General features: G+C 45.0%; 1 protein-coding gene across 14 annotated transcripts in view; it reads right to left on the bottom strand.

Moving 5' to 3' along the window:
- The window catches only part of LOC136004218 (ceramide transfer protein-like), a 121,507-nt gene that overhangs the window by 65,296 nt on the left and 40,580 nt on the right, over positions 1–15,631 (bottom strand). For 13 of the 14 annotated variants that reach the window (XR_010608294.1, XR_010608293.1, XR_010608292.1 and 10 more), the window contains exons 9-12: positions 4,169–4,255; positions 3,037–3,129; positions 1,760–1,834; positions 123–218 (exon numbers count right to left, since the gene is read on the bottom strand). Coding sequence is in view for 6 of the 14 variants with exons in the window: in XM_065660518.1 (XP_065516590.1) it covers positions 123–218; positions 1,760–1,834; positions 3,037–3,129; positions 4,169–4,255 (351 nt within the window). In the remaining 8 variants the exon portion in view is untranslated. The remainder of the gene's footprint in view (positions 1–122; positions 219–1,759; positions 1,835–3,036; positions 3,130–4,168; positions 4,256–15,631) is intronic. The other variant, XM_065660519.1, reaches the window with a different exon arrangement.

Here is a 15,631-nt window from a genome sequence, read left to right as displayed (position 1 = left end):
CTATTCTCAGAGAGACATTTTAACAGCATAACTTGCTGTGTGACAGTATTCAAAGAGAATACAAATATCTGTCTTTACAGCATATCATCTCTTATCAATTAAGGAAAACCCCAAATGTTTACCTTCATTTCTCCTTCTTCTACCACTACCTGCCAATTTGCATCTCCTCCTACATCTTGCAAGGAGTATGTCATATGGTTTTGTACCATCTCTTCCACCTTTAAAGGAAAAAAATATACATTTTTAAATAATTCCTTCCATCTTCTTGGACAGGGGACTGGTACAGTATTGGAAGCCACAAGTCAATAATTCAAATCCTGTGCAGGAGCTGAACTTCAACACAGATCAAGAACAAACAGATACTTCTGGCCTTTGGAAGCAAAAGCCAAAATCTAGACTCAACTTCCAACTTCATTCTTTATGGGTACTTGCCTATCCTTCCTTTGCACCTCTAAACTGTCAAAACTCACTATTTCAACCTAAGACAGTTTTATTTCAGTATATAGGAAATTACTTCAGATATCTCCAAATAGAATTACAATGTATTGGAAAACTTGAAAGCCAATATTCACTGAAGGGCATTTAAAAAGCTGAACAAAGAAGGGGGACAGACAAGCTCTAAAAAAGTGAATGCATATCAAAAGTCATATTGAAACAGCAGTGAAGGAAATGGGCATAAGCAAAGCATGCCTATTCTGTTTCATTAGCATCTTTGCACAGTTGCCTATTAGAAAAAATGAACAGAAGTGCTTACATTCCAAAAAATTACAATGATGCAGAGGCTCCACTACTATAAAATGCTCATTTAAAACTTACTTAGCTAGACAGTTGCGTGTTTTTCTTAAAGGCCAAATATTTGATACATTTTTATCAAGCTATGTGAACACCTTTTTTTTTTTTCCAAATAGCATGCATAAAAATAGGTGGTGGGACAGGAAATGGATTTTTATTTTAAATCTACAGTTTTATTCTATTCTGTTTCTTTTCTGTCTGTCCCCCCAATTTCCAAATCCCACTCCCCCACAAAAAAAAAAAAAAGAGACAAAAATATAAAGTATCCATTGTTGTGTAAAGGTTACAAGTGATGGAAACAATTTAATAGCTTTTCAACCTAAAAGGTCAGCAACTACTAGAACTCATCACAGAAAATAAGTCCATGCAATTGACACAATTTTCCTGAATTACTAGAAATACCTTTTTTAAAAAGGAAAAGCACTACAAGCAAATGTTAGCCAATTGACCAACATACAGATTAGTCTGAGGTGTACAATCACAAGATTAATAGCCTGAACCTATAAGTGCTTTTTGCACAACTTACAAAAGTATTTTCTATACACACTAGGCTTATAAAACATAACTAGGAAGTTATGTTTTATAACTTCCTATATGAAGGAACATAACCTATAAAACATAACTTAGGAAGTAGTACAAGTATAAAGCAAAATTAAAGAATACTTAATGAAATTTTTCTGATATGATATAGAATTGAACGATGTTATTTACTTTTAATTAATTTAAGTAATTTTGCTTGTACAATGTACCCTTTGGGCAATACACTTCAGACCAGGAAGAAAAAAAGTAATTGAATCAAACAGAAATGCTCAAAGAAAACTACTTAGTATAGGAATAGATAACTTATTTTTTGTTTTAACATACTAGTTTAATGCTAGCAGTAATGAAACAAAAAATCCAGGTTCTAGAGAAGAGGATGAAACACAGCAAAGATATGCAACCCCCACTCTACACAGTAATACAGTACCTGGGTGCTGAATCTGTGAACATCCGAGGCACTGACTAGATTAATGGAAGACATGGAGGAAGAGCGACTATAGGGCTACCAGAGACAGACAAAGAAAAAACCAAGTAATCAAAACAAAGGCACAACAGAACATTCAGTACCAACTTGCAAGTACGAGATAATGAAGGAAAACAAAAGCAACATAAGCAGCAAGCACAGCAGTGAATGCTGATTTCATGCACCTATTATGCAATGTGTCCAGTGTAGCCCTAAGAAGAGCATAGAGTGTTTTCACTAAAAAAACTAAACAAAGTCAACTGATCCTTAACTGTTTTTGTTTGTTTTGTTTTTTAATCAATTAAATGAATTTGGGTGAGGGTGTCTGTCCTGGTTTTGGCTGGGATAGAGTAAATTTTCTTCCTAGTAGCTGGTGCAGTGCTGTGTTTTGGCTTAGTCTGAAAATAATGCTGACAACACACCGATGTTTTAGCTGTTGCTTAGTAGTGCTTACCCTGATCAATGACTTTTCAGTCTCTCATGCTCTGCCAGGGAGGAGAGGCACGGGAAGCTGGGAGGAAGCAGAGACAGGACACCTGATCCAAACTAACCAAAGGGGTATTCCGTACCACAGCATGTCATGCCCAGTATAGAAAATGGGGGGAGTTACCCAGAAGGGACCAATTGCTGCTGGGTTGGGCTGGGTACTGGATGGCAGGTGGTGAGCAATTGTATTGGGCATCACTTGGGTTTATTGTGGTTTTTTTCCTTTCCTCTTTCAGTTTTACATCTCTCTCCTTGTTATTTCCCTTATCATTATTATTATATTGTACTTTATTTTAGTTATTAAACTGTTCTTATCTCAACCTGTGGGTTTTACCTTCTTTCGATTCTCCTCCCCATCCCATCCAGGAGGGGGATAAGGGGGGTGTGAGCAAGTGGTTGCATAGTACTTGGTTACTGGCTGGGTTTAATCCATGACAGTATCTTAAAAACACTGAGGTTAGCAAATTCAGTTTGTTAGGGTTTTTTTCCTCCTTTAATATATTCCTTAACTGACTAGCTTGATACAAGTGTAGCATATTCTAAATAGATACTGAAATCAGTATTTTTTTTTAGCCAAGACAGAAAAGAGTCCATTCCAGCTACTTCAATTGAAAATAAGTAAACCACTGACAGTTATACTAGAAACACATAAAGAAATTAATTAAAAAAAAAACAATCTTACCTATCCATATAAAATATTATGTAGAAATAGAATACAGCCTAGTATTCAGAGCAGATAATGAGAAATATCTTACCTTTTGGACAAATCGATGAGCCCCCGCAGCAGAATATGCATCTCCAGAAGGTAAGGATGCTGGCCAGTATAATCTGACCTTTTCACTTTGGGACTGCAATAAAATAGGTTTAATTATTGTTAGTCAGCTGCTACTGGGTGGACTATGAAACCAAGTGAGGCATCTTCAATCTATATAATGGCTACAACAACTAATGCTGTCCATGACAGACATGAAGTTGTCATCCTGCTGGAGTTCTCAGGAAGTGAATGGGCCTGGAGACTGAATTACCCATTTGTCTATACTTCAAGGTATATTTCCAGGTTAAGCAAAATAGATTGGCAATATTAAGGATGTTGCATCCACGTAGTAGTACAACAGTCGCTCAAAACTTTTACTTTCCACTAAGAGACCCCAACACAGATAAACTCTGTTGGGTGCTATACGTCCACTTATATGAACATAAGACACTTATATGTCTCATATAAGACACTTATAAGTCTTATATAAGACACTTATATGTCTTATAATTCTTAATCAAGTCACTGTATTCACTATATTCATAAGCCTAAAACCTTTTAAGACATAGAAGGCACTACTTTGTATTCCCTCTCATTTTATACACTACTTATATTTTCTCATATTCTGTACATTTCATCACACACATTTTATCCCTTTTTGATCCTTGTCACTGAATTATATTCAAGAAATGAGTTAGAGACATAGCCAGAGCCTACACAATTTTTTAATAAAAACAAACACCAACAGAACTATGTCTTTCCTATTTCACATACTGGTACAGTCAAAACAAATTTCAGAGCAACAACTAGGTTTAAAAAAATAGCTGCAGTATTTGATATTCTTATTTGCACAGGGCATGAATTACATATAATGATAAGTTTTAAACTGTACTAATACACTTATTTAGGAATTAGAAACCAGAGACGTTCAATTAGCTTAACACTTACAATATCCTTTTCTATGCAAGTTGTGAAGTCATTTTCACAATGATATTTAACTGTATAAATATTAGAGAATTCCACTTGTTTTAGTATAAAATATCTAGTTTCAAAAGATGCACCCCAGGACTGAGTAAGTCACAGAAGTTTTCCATGAAGTGCTCATCATTAACACATTTCTCAAGTATCAATACCTGTTCTTCCATTTGATCCTGTCTATCGAGAGCAGCTTCAACAGCATCAAAGAATTCTTCTTCATTAATCAGACTATTAGGACCCTCCTAGAACATAAGAAGCAAAACTACTTCAAAATTTTGGATACACGAATGCCACACTTAAGCTTAATATTAAAAACATATATTTACACATCATGAATAAAACAGGCAGAAGGAAATTTCTTCCAAAGACCTCAATTATTTTCAACAATATGCTTACAATTCATCTGAAAACCCTACTTGTTGAAGGAAGTTATTTACTTTAATTACAATTTAGGCATAGTTCTTCAAAGCAAATAAAAAACCAGGAAACTGAAGACTGAGCAACAGTGTCAGTATGCTTTGAAACCAGATTTAGGTTTTAATTAAAATATATCTTCTCTTAAAAATGTCAGTGAAGTAAACATATTAACACAATTGTGTAGTTACATGCCTTCCAAGTACTCCAGGGCTTTAAGGTACATTTTAGATAGAATCATAGAAGAGTTAGGGTTGGAAAGGACCTTAAGATCATCTAGTTCCAACCCCCCTGCCATGGGCAGGGACACCTCACACTAAACCATCGCACCGAAGTCTCTGTCCAACCCGGCCCTGAACACCGCCAGGGATGGAGCATTCACAACTTCCTTGGACAACCCATTCCAGTGCCTCACCACCCTCAGAGTAAAGAACTGCTTCCTTATATATAACCTGAACTTCTCCTATTTAAGTTTTAACCCATTACCCGTTGTCCTATCACTACAGTCACTGATGAAGAGTCCCTCCCCAGCATCCCTATAAGCCCCCTTCAGATACTAGAAGTCTGTGATGAGGTCTCCACGCAGTCTTCTCTTTTCCAAGCTGAACAGCCCCAACTTTCTCAGCACGTCCTCATACAGGAGGTTCTCCGGCCCCCTTATCATCCTCGTGGCCCTCCTTTAGACTTATTCAAACAGCTCCATATCCTTTTTGTGTTGAGGACATGTCCTGGGTTTACCAGGAGCTGTTTTGCTCCTTCTTAGTAACTGGTGCAAGCTCTGTGTTTTGACTTCCAGCCTGGGCAGACAGCCGATAACACTGATTGTTTCTAATTGCTGTTAAGTAATGTTTATTCTGGCCAAGGACTTTGTGAGTCTCATGCTCTGCTGGGGATGAGGGGAGGCCGGGAGGAAGGAGAAATAGGACACCTGACTCAAACTAGCCAAAGAGGTATTCCATACCACAGCACGTCATGCCCAGGGAGGTAACTGGGAGTTACCCGGAAGGGCACACTCTCTCTTCAGGGGGGGGTCGAACTCATTCGGCGGTGGTATCGTATTCTCTTGTTATTTTCTCTTATCAATATTATCATTGGTGGTAGCAGTAGTGATTTGTGTTATACCTTAGTTACTGGCCTGTTCTTATCTCAGCCCGTGGGAGTTACATTCTCTTGATTCTCCTCTCCATCCCTCCGGGAGTGGGGAGGGTCGGGGGGGGTGTGAGTGGATGGGCTGTGTGGATCGATTTAAACCACGACAATTCTTTCTGGCGCCAAACAGGGGGCATGAAGGGTTGAGATAACAAATCTGACTGGATTAATAGTCACTCGTCACAATGCTGATTTACTGGCTCTCAAAGCTGTTCATCTTGATCTCACAGGTTCAGAACTCTGTACATTACATACAGCCGGTATTTGCTGTGTTGGTGTTTTTGAAGTGTGGGGCTTGGGCTAAGGTTTTTGTCTCATTGTACTTTATTATAATGACTTGTAATACAATAGAATCATTGATCATGAAACTGATCGGTCTTATGTTCCCAGTGTGGTCACCACCTTTATACTTTGGGAGGTATATAATAAAGGTGCTTAGCAATTTCACATCTTTTTTTTCCTTCTCGGGTGGTCAACCTGTGAAGGAGACATTCTTTTACCCTCCTAGCCCCCCTCTCAGACCATTTACAGCATCATTTGAGAGTTTTGAAATTCTTGAATAGCCTTTTAATATTGTTGAGACCTGTTTGCTGATTGTGATTACCATGTGGGCACACATACAGAGTGTGTTTTGCCCACAACCATTTCGTCTGATTTCAAGAGTTAAGCAGAGTCAGGTCTGGGTCTTGTCTGGGGTTAAACGACGATATAGGAGGACCAAGAGATTTTCCCCGAGGCTGGACAGCCATGAGTGGCAGGGTGTGTGGGATAGTATGGGTAAGTATCTAGGTCAGTGGGCTCCTCCAGTACTTTGGAATTTCACCACCGAACAAGTGCAAAATCCAGAAGAATTAGTAAAAAACTTAAATGAGGTGTGTGGTCAGTCTGGCCATACCAGAGACGGACAAATCATGGCAATGTGCTGGGGCTTGGCCTATTCTTACAGGGCCTTGTTCAACACTATCCAGCACCTTCAAAAGGAAAAAAATGCCCCTGCATCTGAGGGCAAAGCAAAGGTCAGCGCAGCTACTCCAGCTCAAAGCACAGCAGCTACACCACCCCCAGCGACAAGTACAATTGGTACTCAAACCACAGTGATAATCACTGCAGCTAAACCAGAGGACCAATTTGTACCAATATCGGTTGCCCCTGTACGCAAGAGAAAAAGCAAAAAGGAGGCAAGAAGGGTGAATCAAGATGAAGAAACAATGTATTCACCACCTAGTCCAGTATCTGAGGAGGAGTCATCATCACATGACGAAGAAGAAGAAGAGATGACTTCTCGACCTCGGACCTCAACTGAGCTACGGAATACGCGAAAAGATTTTACCCGTCAACCAGGGGAGCACATCATCACCTGGTTGCTCCGATGCTGGGACAATGGGGCCGATGGTCACAAACTAGAAGGTAGTGAAGCCAAGCAGCTGGGATCACTTGCTAGAGAAGGGGGAATTCACAAAGCATTTGCAAGAGAGAAAAAGTCCCTCAGTCTTTGGAGGCGGCTCTTGGCAGCTGTGAAAGAAAGGTTTCCATACAAGGATGATGTTATGAGTCGTTCGGCCAAGTGGACTACTTTAGACAAAGGCATTCAGTCTCTGAGAGAATCAGCCATCGTAGAGATGATCTATCACATCAAGCCAAATAATGGGGATGTACCCATAGACCCAGATGAAGTCAAATGTACACAACCCATGTGGCGAAAACTAACACGGAATGCACCGTCATCATATAGAATCATAGAATAGTTAGGGTTGGAAAGGACCTCAAGATCATCTAGTTCCAACCCCCCTGCCACAGGCAGGGACACCTCACACTAAACCATCCCAAGGCTTCATCCAACCTGGCCTTGAACACTGCCAGGGATAGAGCACTCACAACCCCCCTGGGCAACTGATTCCAGTGCCTCACCACCCTAACAGGAAAGAATTTCCTCCTTATATCCAATCTAAACTTCCCCTGTTTAAGTTTGGCAACAGCAACCTGGAATGATATAGTACCACTAACAGTGGATGAAATGATTCATAAACTCCGAGAGTTCGAAGACAACCTCACCCCTTCCATCATCTCAGCTGTGGAAAAACTGTCCCAGGATCTCAACAATTGAGGGACGATCTATCTGATTTATCCAGCTCCTCACGTATACCAACACACATCTCAGCTATTAACAAAAGGCGTCCTATTCTTCGAGAGAGAAGATACAGGAGGTATACGCCACAGGCCACCCTATGGTTTTAACTGCGGGATCATGGAGAAGACATGAGGAAGTGGGATGGAAAACCTACTTCAGCTATGGAGGAACGGGTGGGAGAATTGAAGAGGGGAGCAAGGCCCAAGACTCATCATCCCATGAGAGCTGTGGCTTCAGTCTCTGGTGAGCAGGCCCCCAGATGGAATGGAAGAGCTGACTTTACTCCAGCTTCTGTGATAACGAAGAATAATCCCTTTCAATATGACTTAAGTGTTCAAAGTTGTGATAACTATTAGAGGGGCCCTGCCTCCAGCCAGGTGGAGGTAGGGGATAATTGGATTTACTGGACTGTGTGGGTCAAATGGCCTGGCACATCAGTCCCACAGAAGTATAAGGCTTTAGTAGATACTGGTGCACAGTGTACCCTGATGCCATCAAGCTGTCAAGGGGTGGAACCCATCTATATTTCTGGAGTGACAGGAGGATCCCAAGAGTTGACTGTACTGGAGGCTGAAATCAGCCTAACTGGGAGGAAATGGCAAAAACACCCCATTGTGACTGGTCCAGAGGCTCCATGCATCCTCGGCATAGACTAACTCAGGAGAGGGTACCTCAAAGACCCAAAAGGGTACCGATGGGCTTTTGGTATTGCTGCTTTGGAGACTGAGGAAATTGAGCAGCTGTCCACCTTGCCTTGTCTCTCAGAGGATCCTTCTGTTGTGGGGTTGCTGAAAGTCGAAGAACAAGTGCCAATCGTGACCACAACAGCGCACCGGTGGCAATATCGCACCAACCGAGACTCCCTGATTCCTATCCATCAGCTGATTCGTAGACTGGAGAGTCAGGGAGTGATCAGCAGGACCCGCTCAGCCTTTAATAGCCCCATATGGCCAGTGCGAAAGTCTAACAGGGAGTGCAGACTAACAGTACACTATTGTGGCCTGAATGAAGTCACACCGCCATTGAGTGCTGCCGTACCGGACATGCTAAAACTTCAGTATGAATTAAGAGTCAAAGGCAGCTGAGTGGTATGCCACAATTGATATTGCCAATGCATTTTTCTCAATTCCTTTGGCAGCAGAGTGCAGGCCACAGTCTGCTTTTACTTGGAGGGGTGTCCAGGTCACTTGGAACTGACTGCCCCAGGGGTGGAAAAACAGCCCTACCATTTGCCACGGATTGATCCAGACTGCACTGGAACAGGGCCAAGCTCCAGAACACCTGCAATACATTGATGACATTATCGTGTGGGGCGATACAGCGGAAGAAGTCTTTGAGAAAGGGAGGAAAATAATCCAAATCCTGCTGAAAGCCGGTTTTTGCCATAAAACGGAGTAAGGTCAAGGGACCTGCACAAGAGATTCAATTTTTGGGAATAAAGTGGCAAGACGGATGTAGACAGATCCCCACAGATGTGATCAACAAGATAACAGCAATGTCTCCACCAACTAATAAGAAAGAAACACAAGCTTTCTTGGGTGCTGTGGGGTTCTGGAGAATGCACATCCCAAATTACAGTTCGATTGTAAGCCCTCTCTATCATGTGACCCGGAAGAAGAATGATTTTAAATGGGGTCCTGAGCAACAACAAGCCTTTGAGCAAATTAAACGCGAGATAGTTCATGCAGTAGCCCTTGGACCAGTCTGGACGGGGCCAGATGTTAAAAATGTACTGTACACCGCACCTGGGGAAAATGGTCCTACCTGGAGCCTCTGGCAGAAAGCTCCAGGGGAGACTCCAGGTCGACACCTCGGCTTTTGCAGTCGGGGGTACAATGGATCTGAGGCCAGCTATACCCCAACTGAGAAAGAGATACTGGCAGCCTATGAAGTGATTCGAGCTGCTTTAGAAGTGATTGGCACTGAAGCACAGCTGCTCCTGGCACCCCGGTTGCCTGTACTGGGCTGGATGTTCAAAGGCAGGGTCTCCTCTACACATCATGCAACTGATGATACGTGGAGTGAATGGGCTGCACTAATTACACAATGAGCTCGAATAGGAAATCCCAGTTGTCCAGGCATTGTAGAAGTCATCATGGACTGGCCAGAGGGCAAAGATTTCAGAATGTCACCAGAGGAGGAGGTGATGCGTGGTGAAGAGGCTCCACCATATAACAAACTGTCAGAAAGTGAGAAACAGTATGCCTTGTTTACTGATGGGTCCTGCCATATTGTGGGAAAGCATCGGAGATGGAAGGCAGCCGTATGGAGTCCTCAGCGACAAGTTGCAGAAACTGCTGAAGGAGAGGGTGAATCGAGTCAGTTTACCCAGGTGAAAGCCATCCAGCTGGCCCTGGACATTGCTGAACGAGAAAAGTGGCCAGTACTTTATCTCTACGCTGACTCATGGATGGTGGCAAATGCCCTGTGGGGGTGGTTGCAGCAACTGGCAACGCAGAGGTAAACCCATCTCGGCTGCTGCACTGTGGCAAGATATCGCTGCCCGGGTGCAGAACCTGCTGGTGAAGGTACGCCATGTAGATGCACATGTACCCAAGAGTTGGGCCACTGAGGAACACCAGAACAACCAACAAGTGGATAAAGCTGCTAAGATTGAAGTGGCTCAGATGGACTTAGATTGGCAACATAAAGGTGAATTACTTTTGGCCAGGTGGGCCCATGACACTTCAGGCCATCAGGGCAGAGATGCAACATATAGATGGGCCCGTGACCGAGGGGTGGACTTAACAATGGACACTATTGCCCAGGTTATTCATGAGTGTGAAACATGTACTGCAATTAAACAAGCCAAACGGTTAAAGCCTCTTTGGTATGGAGGACAATGGCTGAAGCACAAATATGGGGAGGCCTGGCAGATTGACTATATCACACTCCCACCAACCCGCCAAGGCAAGCCGCCATGGGGCTTACTATGGTGGAAGCAAACAACCGGATCGCTTGAAACATACGCCGTGCCCCACACCACTGCCTGGAACACTATCCTGGGCCTTGAGAAATAAATCTTGTGGCAACGCGGAACCCCAGAGAGAATTGAGTCAGACAATGGGACTCATTTCCGGAATAACCTTATAGACACTTGGGCCAAAAGAGCATGGCATTGAGTGGGTATATCACATCCCATCCCAATGCACCAGCCTCTGGGAAAATCAAATGGTATAATGGGATGTTAAAAACCACACTGGAGAGGCAAATGGGTGGGGGAACTTTCAAGCATTGGGATACACACTTAGCAAAGGGCACTTGGTTGGTTAACACTAGAATATCGGCCAACAGAGCTGGCCCAGCCCAGTCAGAACTTTTACATATTGTAGAGGGGGACAAAGTTCCTGTGGTGCACATGAAGAATTTGCTGGGGAAGACAGTCTGGGTTATTCCTGCTTCAGGTAAAGGCAAACCCACTCGGTGGGATTGATTTTGCTCAGGGACCCAGATATACTTGGTGGGTAATGCGGGAAGATGGGGAAGTCCGATGTATACCTCAAGGGGATTTGATTTTAGGGGAAAACATCAATGAACTTATTGTATTCTGTTGCCTGCTGTGTAATACTTTTATAGCCCATCAACTAGATGTTTTCAGGGTCACCAGCGACTGGCCCTGACTTCCCTCCAACCGTCATACCAACAGAGAATGAATTCTGATAGAAACAGACAAGGCTCTGCAGTGAAGTAATAATCAGCATCAGCAGGCAACAATCCAACACTGCACACAGCCTTTCCTGTCCTGAAAGACTGTCACAAGGGATAGAACCTGACATCATGGACCGAATAGACTCCACAGCATTATAGGGATTGGTTACATGCACTAAGAAGTGATTTTCTTTGTCTGTGTGTATGTGTGTGGATATATATACATATATATATATATATATGTAAGAGAGATGGGTATATTGAAAATGTGGGATCTGAGCATGATGTGAATGGTATGGATTAAGGGGTGGATACTGTCCTGGGTTTACCAGGAGCCGTTTTGCTCCTTCTTAGTAGCTGGAGCAAAACTCTGTGGTTTTGACTTCCAGCCTGGGCAGGCAGCTGATAACAATGATTGTTTTCTAATTGCTGTTAAGTAATGTTTATTCTGGCCAAGGACTTTGTGAGTCTCATGCTCTGCTGGGGATGAGGAGAGGCTGGGAGGAAGGAGAAATAGGACACCTGACCCAAACTAGCCAAAGAGGTATTCCATACCACAGCACGTCCATGCCCAGGGAGGTAAACTGGGAGTTACCCGGAAGGACACTCTCTCTCTTCAGGGGGGGGTCGAAACTCGTTCGGCGGTGGTATCGTATTCTCTTGTTTATTTTCTCTTATCAATATTATCATTGGTGGTAGCAGTAGTGATTTTGTGTTATACCTTAGTTACTGCTGTTCTATTTTCTCGATTCTCCTCCCCATCCCTCCGGGAGCAGGGACAGTCGGGGGGGGGGGGGGGTGTGTGAGTGGAAGAGCTGTGTGGATAGGTTTAAACCGCGACAGGACACCAGAACTGTACACAATACACCAAGTGAGGTTTCACAAGAGCAGACGGGCAGGATTACCTCCTTTGACCTGCTAGTCACGCTCGTTTTGATGCAGCCCAGGATATGGTTGGCTTTCAGGGCCACGAGTGCACACTGCTGGCTCATGTTCAGTTTCTCATTGACTAACACCACCAAGTCCTTCTCTGCAGGGCTGCTCTGAATGTCTTCTCCACCCAAGCTATAGCTGTGCCTGGGATTGCCCCAGCCCAGGTGCAGGACCTTGTGCTTGGCTTGGTTTAACTTCATGAGGTTGGTATCTGCCCACCTCACAAGTGTGTCAAGGTCCCTCTGGATGGCATCCCTTCCCTCCAGCATATCAACCGAACCACACAGCTTAGTGTCATTGGCAAACTTGCTGAGGGCGCACTCAGTCCCACTGTCCAGATGTGTGCTAAAAGCACAACAGCACAAGACAAAATCCTGGGGATCACTATTGAAACTTTGTGGAGGATTGGCTTGTCGAAAAAGGTCAAAAGGTCACATTCCCATCAACGAGCTGAAACAAGACATCTGTGTAGAACATGGTGCAGATTTCTCACACCAGATAATGAGGAACTGAAGGACACCGGCAAACAGCAACATACTATGACCAATCACAGCCAAGGACACTAAGTGATAAGTGCATGAGAAGGAGGATGGTGGGGGGGTGCACGGTGTAGCTGCAAAAATATAGAGCTTACACAATGCCTTATTTGTGCCAGAACCAATCAAGTGCCTAGTATTTGCATATTCACTGTTATATTAACCGAAGGTAGAAGCCTAATAAACGAAGCTTGCTGTTAACTCATATTGAGTGGTCCAAGTCTTCCTTTCATGACAAATGGTGACCCCGACGTGATTCGAACACGGAGCGGAGGGTACCGACACCACGGCCGTGAAAAGTGGCACTTGGCTCCAATCTTGCCCCGGAGGGTCAAAGCGGCGCATCGTGCGAAAGGACGACCATATAGATGGGATCTGGGCGCCGCCGGACTTGCAGTGGCTGCATCGGCAGCGTTGCACCAAGGAGGAGGAGCAGCCGAAGCCTCGTAGGGCAACAAAGCGCGAGTACCTTAAAAGGGGGTATGGAGAGACACGCTGCCCTGAATTTATTAAATTGCTTTTTAGAAAAGCGTGGTATTAAGGAGAAGGAGTTAAAGAAGGAATTAGCAGGAGTGATAGCTTATGGAGTAGCGAAAGGTTGTTTCCTCGACCCGAATACGATCTTTGATCGTGACGAGTTGCAGAAACTAGGAGATAAGCTGTGGGCAGCCACCCTTGACGGTGCTAAAACGGCAAAGCATTTGGGAAAAACCTGGCGGGTAGTTGCTAACGCGTTAGATCAGCACCGTGCCGAGCAGAAGGCGGCGAAAGCCGTCACTGAGCGGCTCGGCGCGGTCTCCTCTAACACCTCGGGGGTGGGGGGGGCGGGAGACCCGTGGCCCTTGCCGCCCCTCACCAATACGGTTTATATACCACCCACCGGCTCTCCCTCCTCCTTGGTCCTTACTTCCCCGGGACCGGGTGAGAAACCACCCACCGGCTCTCCCTCCTCCTCGGTCCTTGCTTCCCCGGGTCCGGCTGAAAAGCTGCCCCCCGGGGACGCAGAATCTGGGGACGTGAGTAAGCTGGTGGAGGAGGGAAACCTGCAAATTGGCAACAAGGGCATGGGTATTGATCGTGAACGTATATGGAAAAAGATAGCCGCACAGGCTGCCCAGGAGGGGGATCTCGAGGCTGCCGCTGATATGTTACAGGCATTCCCGGTGACCTGTCAGCAGGGGCCTCAGGGTGGTCTTACAGCTAGTATCACACCGTTAGATTGGAAATTGCTGTCGCAGCTGCGAGCGACAGTGAGCGAATGTGGTATTCAGGGGGAGCCTGCTAAACAAATGTTGGATTATATCTGGGGGGGGGGGGGGGGGGGGGGCTGTTACTCCCAATGATGTCAAGAGTCTCACCCGCCTCATATTAACCCCACATCAGCAGTTGTTATTTAACGCATACTGGCAAGCATTTTGCCAAGAATCAGTGGCCGAACAACACCACCCCGGGAATCCTTTATACGGGCTGACTATCCCCGAGCTGATGGGGTTGGGTCCTTTTCTACGTACAGAGGCGCAGGCCCTCTTAGGGCCTGATAAAATCAGGGAGACAATGGCCACGGCCCGGCACGCCATAGATCGAATTAAGGCCCCTGGTGGATTGCCCTCCTATATGTCCCTGAGGCAGGGCTGGGATGAGTCACTAGGTTCCTTTGTAGACAGAGTAGCCGCAGCCATAAAATCAGCTGGGGTGCTGGAATATATGCAGGGAGCTACCTTAAAGCAGTGTGTCTTGCAAAACGGAAACAGCGTTGTTCGAAATCTTATAGTGACACTGCCAGGGAACTGGAGTGTTGAGGAGTTATTAGAATGTGCCATGCAAGTCCCTACCGGTAATCAGGCTATGTTAGTGAATACCATCAAAGAATTAGGAGAGGGATCAAAAGCACAAGCAGAAACATCCCGAAACCAAGTGTTCGCAGCCCTCGCTCCTCTCCGCTCGCCCAGCCAACCAGTACCAGCAAAAAACTGAGAGTCCGCTGTTTCCGATGCGGCCAGCAGGGCCACCTCCGGCGAAACTGCCCCGCCGTAGCAGTCTGGTGTCCTCAATGCCAATCTGCTGCGCACTGCCCTGCCGCTTGCCGAAGACTACAGGGAAACGGACGACAGAATGCGAGGGGGACCCGCGTGATGACAGAAGTAGCCCCCCACATTACTTCCCCCCACCTCTGGCCACCCCTGAGCCTCTGCCAGTTGCCGCCGCGTCTGCAAAGACTGAGGACAGAGATGAAGACAGTCTTTTTGACCCAGACCCTATTGACCCCAAGAAAGAGCCTGTGCGTGCTCATCAGGCTGCTGTTGCTGCTCCTGAAGTTCTGACGCCTGTTAATTCTGATGCTGACCTGGATGATCCTTTTGACATGGAGCCGGAAAAGAAGCCTAATTTATATCCCCCAGATCCTCATGATAAATGGACAGCTGTAAAGGGAGAAGCGAGATGGGTGGGGGATGCAGATGTATTGTGTGCTTTCCCTGTGATATATGTGCTGGATCAAGGCCCACGTTGGGAAGGTCTTTCGTATGCCCTTATCAGGGGTATCGGGAGGACTGTGGCGGACCGTGGACTTGGGGTCCCATATACAACTCATTTGATACAGTCTGTCTGTGATACTCATGTACTAGAAGTTAGCAAATATGTCTACGATTCTATTGATGCTTGGAAACCTTTATAGATATTGCTGGCCACTTCTTCTGACATAGGCTGGCCACCTGTGTCAGAATGAGTGTGCATTTTGGTCAGTATAAAAGCCCAAGCCTCATGCGATGTGAGGGAGGCAGAGCCTCTGCGGGGATGCTCGCTAGGGCTGA

This window comes from Lathamus discolor, chromosome W, assembly GCF_037157495.1.
Source record: "Lathamus discolor isolate bLatDis1 chromosome W, bLatDis1.hap1, whole genome shotgun sequence".
Taxonomy (NCBI): Eukaryota; Metazoa; Chordata; class Aves; order Psittaciformes; family Psittacidae; genus Lathamus; species Lathamus discolor.
Note: the sequence above shows the minus strand (reverse complement) of the source record. Positions and strands in the feature narration are given on the sequence as shown.